Source organism: Salvelinus sp. IW2-2015, unplaced genomic scaffold (assembly GCF_002910315.2).
Source record: "Salvelinus sp. IW2-2015 unplaced genomic scaffold, ASM291031v2 Un_scaffold7750, whole genome shotgun sequence".
Taxonomy (NCBI): Eukaryota; Metazoa; Chordata; class Actinopteri; order Salmoniformes; family Salmonidae; genus Salvelinus; species Salvelinus sp. IW2-2015.
The window spans coordinates 3,028-9,919 of NW_019949010.1; the positions used below are offsets into that span (position 1 = coordinate 3,028).

A 6,892-nucleotide genomic window follows, 5' to 3' on the forward strand; every position below is an offset into this window, starting at 1 on the left:
CAACTCCCATATCACCTGCACCCTCCTGCATATACTTCGAGCATAATCAAACACGACCGCTGTTATTTCATATCACTTGCTAGCCCTAGATATAATCCATATCAATACACCCTAGTTAGGTATATCCATATCATGCAGCCCTAGTATATCCATATCATGCAGCCCTGGTATATCCATATCAGACAGCCCTAGTATATCCATATCATGCAGCCCTGGTATATCCATATCATTATCCTAGATACTGAAAAAGAGTTGTAAAGTTTGTGTCTCTATGCCCCAGATTCAGAGAGCGTATTTTGAATGGTCAAAGTTTGAGGGTTTTGTACACATCCCATCTCCTGCTGTTGTGCCCTTGAGCAAGCCCTCAAATCTGATCCAGGGGGTACACTCTGGCTGATAAATCTGTAAAGAAAATGTGATTTAAAGTTATCTTTTCTTGTCATATCTTATTTTCAGCCGCAACGCCGTCATCGCCGTGCGCAACAATCGCCTCTGCTTCATGACCCGTGTGGGCGACCTCCGCAAGTCCATGATCATTGGCGCTGCCGTCCGCCTCCAGGTGGTACGCAAGACRACCACCCCCGAAGGCGAGGTCATCCCTATCCACCAGATCGACGTGCAGACTGAGAGCGCCGCMGCGAGTAACTCCATCTTCCTCTTGGCGCCACTCATTATCTGCCATACCATCAATAAGGATAGTCCGCTGTACGACCTGTCGGCCATGGAGCTGCAGTGCAGCGACCTGGAGGTGATTGTGATCTTGGAGGGCGTGGTGGAGACCACGGGCATCACCACCCAGGCCCGGACCTCCTACGTCACCGAGGAGATCCAGTGGGGTCACCGCTTCGTGCCCATCGTGACCGAGGAGGACGGGGTGTACTCGGTGGACTACTCCAAGTTCGGGAACACGGTCAAGGTGGCAACGCCGAGGTGTTCGGCCCGCGAGCTGGACGAGAAGCCCTCCATACTCATCCAGACGCTGCAGAAGAGCGAGCTGAGCCACCAGAACTCACTGAGGAAGAGGAACTCAATGAGYCGGAACAACTCCATGAGGAACGGCGGCGGGAGCTCCGGCACCATGCGGAGGAACAACTCGGCCCTCACCGTGCCCAAAGTGCAGTTCCTCACCCCTGAGGCGGTGGGCCAGAACATGGCCGTCACATGACACGAGGCCTGGCTCCCATTGGCTGTCCTGCTCTTCKTGGGTGGGACCTCCCATGTTTATCCTTTGGCTCAGTTAGAGCTGACTCTTGTCCTGTTCCCCACACTKTGCCACATATACAGTAGTCAATGCTATACCTGACACACACAATGCCCTGTTATAATTATTGTTGTGAGGATGGATTTAACCTGTTTTAGTTACTGATTAGTGTCTCATTTTCAGTCTGGTTCTTTCCAAGTGCCTTTGCCTTTGTCTGGTTCTAAGCTGTAATAGGCATCCACAAGTTGTACTTTATGATGTAAATGCCTTTACACATGTAATAACTCTTTATATTGCTTTGTACTGAATTCTGTACMCATCACTAAATCCATGTGATTATTTAATTTGCTCTTTAATGTTACCGTGACCAAAGAACATATTATTACAGATGATAATGACCAACTCTTGCCTAATAGTAGAAGTATGTTTTGATATCAGCTGCAACATGTATTGCACACCAACCGTGTTCCTCATTCTTATCAAAACTTTTAATAAAGCATTTGCGTCGGTACTGTATGAACATTGTACTGTTTCTGGAAACTGTCACAGTAAATAGATCCCCTATAAAACTGATTGTTTTGGGTTCGATTGGAACATTTTCCCCTCAAATGCATCTAAATTTGACAAATGTGTATTCACTGTGATGATTCAATACATTTAGAAAATCAAAGTGTGGGAAATCTGTATACATTTATTCTGTTCACAAGCAATTGGTCTCTTGATGAAATATATTTTTTTAAATTGACAATCAAGTTAATCAAAGAATAATCTGGATCACAGGTTATAAAAAAAAAAAGATACGTGTAGCTGTTTTTGGTTGTGTCATCGCATTATCAATCGAGCGGTCGTGGCTACACACAGCCTAAAGTCATAACCCCGCCTTTCTACAATTCGCTTCTTAAATGCTGATCTTATAACTTAACTTAATTACCTTATGCCTGCTTAAATTATGTTCATTAAATTAAGCTCATTTTTGCTTTAAGAATTTTTACGATATAGCCAATTTTGACTGTGGTAACTAGTGGAAACACAATCGGTCGAGCACGTGCGACAAAGTTCTGACTTGTTGCTGACAGGTTTAGAAACTGATGTACAGTACTCTATGCTTGTTGTAGGTGGAGACAAAGATGGGTGACAGAATAATTAGGGATTGGATATCTCGCTTTCTTTACTGTCTACGGGGGACATTCTACAACAATACTTGACTTTGCAGAGTTTGGAATGATGCGTTAGCGTATAAAAATAAAACCTGCAATATATCATAATTGAAAACGTGAATTGAGAAGCCCCCCGCATTCCAGGTGCGTATTTCGCAAAAAAAATAAAAAATATCAAAAATGCTTTATTCAGTTTCGTAACATCAGCTAGCTAGTGTTAGCAGCCAGACAGCGACTAGCAGAGTGCGCGCCAAAATGAAGTAGGCCGAAGCCTAGAGAAAATCGTTGGCCTGTCCTAAACTTGCCTGAACCCGACATTGAATTCTGCGGTCGGGCAGAAATGTGAGATGCAGAGGAAACTTTCCGGATTCAAACGCTACTTTCTGTTTCCAGGCAAGCCCTAAGGAAATATAGTCTACACCTGAGGGCTGCAAGAATAATGTGTAATGTTTCATCGGAATTACTTTATTTAAAGATGCACTGTACACTGAACAAAAATATAAATGCAACAATATCAAAGATTTTACTGAGTTACAGTTCATCTAAGGAAATCAGTCAATTAAAATAAATTCATTCGGCCGAATCTATGGATTTCATATGAATGGGAATACAATATGCATCTGTTGGTCACAGATACCTTACCAAAAAAAATGATGTGATCAGTCAGTATCTGGTGTGACCACTATTTGCTCATGCAGCGCACAAACATCTCCTTTGCATAGAGTTGATCAGGCTGTTGATTGTGCCTGTGGGATGTTGTCCCGCGTTGTGAAGTTGCTTGATATTGCTGGAACTGTAATCGATGTGTGCGCTGTTTGTACACATCGACCAGAGCATCCCAAACATGCTCAATGTGTGACATGTCTGAGTATGCAGGCCATGGAAGAACTGGGACATTTTCAGCTTCCAGAATTGTGTACAGATCCATGCGACATGGGGCCGTGCATTATCATAATGAAACATGAGGTGATGCGGCGGATAAATAGGAAGACAATGTGCCTCAGGACCTCATCACGGTATCTCTGTGCATTTAAATTACCATCAATAAAATGCAGTTTCTCGACCGTGTAAATTGCCTGGTCTTTCAGATGTAAGTTGTAATGGCAGCTGTTATCTCCTTCCATCTTCGTGATTCTTTGCCATATGGTGTGCCGCCGACAAAAGCCTCTTGCAACGTCTGAGTCGGGTTTGTTTTGAGCACTAGACTGTACTTTTTTGGGTCCTATCCGTAGACTCTCTCCGTACTGTTTCACATGATTCTTGTGTAGGTGGTACCACGTCCATGTGACCGAAGTAGCCCCTCTTTTAGGTACGAGCTCCGTGTCACGTTCATTCTCCTCCATGTTTGTTTGTGTTGCAAATTTCGCAAAGCGTTGTCCAATTGACAAATATTGCGTAAAGAGTGTGATTTGCGACGCAACGAAATAAACAGCATAATATGAAACGATAGACGTTTTTCTATCGTCACACAATATATATCGTCATATCGCCCAGCCCTACTTGCAACTACAGTTGAAGTGTTTCTATTTACCTTTTTAGATTTATACATTAATATTTTATATTTTGTTACATGTTTAATTGAACATTTGCACAAAATTCTAAATAAAAGGAGAAATAATCAAATATGAGTAAGTACCAAAATTGTATAAGAAATAAGCCTTTACAGTGGTCATTTATAATAAACTATTTATTCCTTGAAATTACAGAAAATGTGCTATATCATGATATGTATCGTTATCGGATATGAAATGACCTATATCGGGATATGAGATTTTGGCCATATCGCCCAGCCTAGTCTGGTTTGTGAGGTCGGTTGGATGTACTGCCAAATTCTCTAAAATGACGTTGGAGGCGGCTTATGGTAGAGAAATTACATTAAGTTCTATGCAACAGATCTGGTGGACATTCCTGCAGTCGGCATGCCAATTGAATTGCATGCTTGTGTTGTGTGACAAAACTGCACATTTTAGAGTGGCCTTTTATTGTCCCCAGCACAAGGTATGCCTGTGTAAAGATCATGCTGTTTAATCAGCTTCTTGATATGCAACACCGGTCAGGTGATGACTTGGCAAAGGAGAAATGCTCACTAACTTGTAAACAAATTTGTGCACAACATATTTGAGAAATATGCTTTTTGTGCGTATGAAAAAAATTGGATCCTTTATTTCACACATGAAACAGGGGCCAACACTTTACATTTGCGTTCAATATTTTGTTCAGTATAAAATTGCTCTGCCATTTCCTGGTTGCCAAAATTCTAATAGTTTTTCCTAATTTCAGTTTATGTGACAAAACAAGCAAGTATAGTGTAAAATCATTTTACCATCTAAACCGCGTGAAATATATTTCCATAACCCTAAATATTGTATTTTTGTTTGAAGCTGCTGTACAAAACAAAGTGAAAGACACCAAATGAAATGTAGGCACGGGTAGCATAGAAATAGCACACATAGAACAGATCTACCGCTTCTTAGACTTGCTTTCAATGATATATCTATAACTCACATTTCTATGTGAATTTGGTTGGGTCACCCAAAAGTTACATATTGCACTTTAATGCATTGATCCTTATTAACTAACATGTTTTCTTACCTATGCTGCTAAATAGCTAGCTAGTTAGGTTGTGTTTGCCAATTTGAGTTAAGATAGCCTAGCTAGCTAACTAGTAAAGATGGGACCCTGAAGACTATTCCCAAGTTATCTCAACAAAATAATAGGCAGAGAAAACCCTTGGTAGCTATTAGTACTACACTTTACATGGTTCTTAATMAATWATCTTCATATACAACAGTGTCCTTGTGTCTTTACCACCGAATGCCAACTGTATTAGACTGTAGTTATTTCTCTCAACCAGCTCACAGTCTCACTGTCAGAATTAGACGTCCATGTTTCTACAACGTCACATTTCTAAGTTGTTCCAAACGTCACATTTCAAAGTGTTTAAGGTTAAGTTAAGGCATTAACTCCAAATTCGTAAGGCTYGGCATGAACTCCGAATGGCTAAGGTTTGGAATAGGCTTAAAACAAAAATATCKAAAAACMATTTGCAGCCTTTGGAATCAGAGAAAGATGCTGAAGCTCATCTGCCATCKCCGTCCACAACGCCCTAGCAAAWCCGAAACCTACGTGAACGTAACAGTGCTCACTGTTGCCCCTAGTGGCCAGGTACCACGTCATCTCCCGACATCAGACATGGATGGACGGTTGAACTGGCAGATTTTACTACAGTGGGCCTACTACCTAATGAACATTCAAGGCAAATGCCTCCATCTGGTGGTGCAAAGTGAAACATSTCCCTGGTCCATACAGCTCCCCGGTCCAGATATTGGTATGTGTAGTAAGGCTGTGTAGAAATGTAAAATATTCCTATGGAATAATAGCACCAATCTCTGACTGCAAATATTAAAAAGTTTGAATATTGCCATCGTACTGATCTCTGATATTGCCATTGTACAATTCTCTACGACTGTTCTAAACATTTCCACATCTTGTTAGGATCCGTGCCGGCAGATCAGATCAATGCAATCCGACATTTACATAACAATTGGTCAGTTCTATCCGCAATCGTTTGGACGTCCCTAACTTAATAAACGTCTAACCCTAACATTAAGCCCATACGTTTACCGTAACCCGTTTAAATTTCAACTTCAATGGGGCAGGGACGTCCTAGGGATCTGAAAAGCACAAACCCATGACAATGGTATGTTTCWCATCCCATCATGCATTGCGGTGTAACGTAGCTACATTTTTATTTTAAAAATACAAACTATGCACACCTCGGGTTATCGAAACGTTTTGAACACATTTCAAACATAATATAATACTATTGCACACAAATTAGCACCACACTGTACCYCGACGTTATTATGAACCGTRTSCGTGAATTGTATCTTCTGTGATGGCTACCTTGCCTTTTTCAAGARTTGAATCAGCTTTGCGCAGTGGCAGTATCGTAGCCTATGAGGTCTATCCGAGGCGCGATTATTGCTAGTTGAAAACTTTACCCAATACCCCGCCGTGACGACTTGAAATATAGTCGGCATTGGCAATTTTTGACGGTCTCTAAGGAGACTGATTTTCCTGTGAAAATTAAAGAGTGAGTCTAAGTTAAGTTTGTGGCAAGTTGCATATCGTCATCTCTTCTGGAGTTCAATTGAATGTGCCGTCATTTGGCAGATTAGCTAATAAGTTGTTTCGTAATATGAATTTGTGTTAATCTCTGCCATCTTCCATGAAAATACTAATTGAACGTTTGAATTACAGCAGCGTGCGTCTGGGTTAGCTTCCAGTTATGCTACATACATCAGAGTGATTTTATTAGTGGGCGTGCGAGTTTGTAGACAGTTTGTCCGTTATCAACTCTGTCTCCGACGTTGGAACTGTATATTACCCATTCGATATTTGTTTTTGTTGTTGCTGTTTACCGGTAGTTGTTTTATGTTGCTATACTGAGGAAGCAGCGAAAAAGAAAAGCCCATTCAACTTCACCAATTGTCATACTGAGTGTAAGTAAAGATACCCAATAGAAAATTTA

At 41.2% G+C, this 6,892-nt stretch overlaps 1 protein-coding gene and 1 non-coding gene across 2 annotated transcripts; both read left to right on the forward strand.

Moving 5' to 3' along the window:
* Positions 1-451: 451 nt before the first annotated feature.
* Positions 452-1,717, forward strand: kcnj8 (potassium inwardly rectifying channel subfamily J member 8). Its single transcript, XM_024145352.2, has one exon. The coding sequence runs from the start codon at positions 500-502 to the stop codon at positions 1,163-1,165; it is 666 nt and encodes a 221-aa protein (XP_024001120.2). The 5' UTR covers positions 452-499; the 3' UTR covers positions 1,166-1,717.
* A 4,571-nt stretch (positions 1,718-6,288) lies between these two features.
* Positions 6,289-6,429, forward strand: LOC112079371 (U4 spliceosomal RNA). The gene has a single exon (XR_002895923.1). It is a non-coding gene; the product is annotated as a U4 spliceosomal RNA (small nuclear RNA).
* Positions 6,430-6,892: the final 463 nt, after the last annotated feature.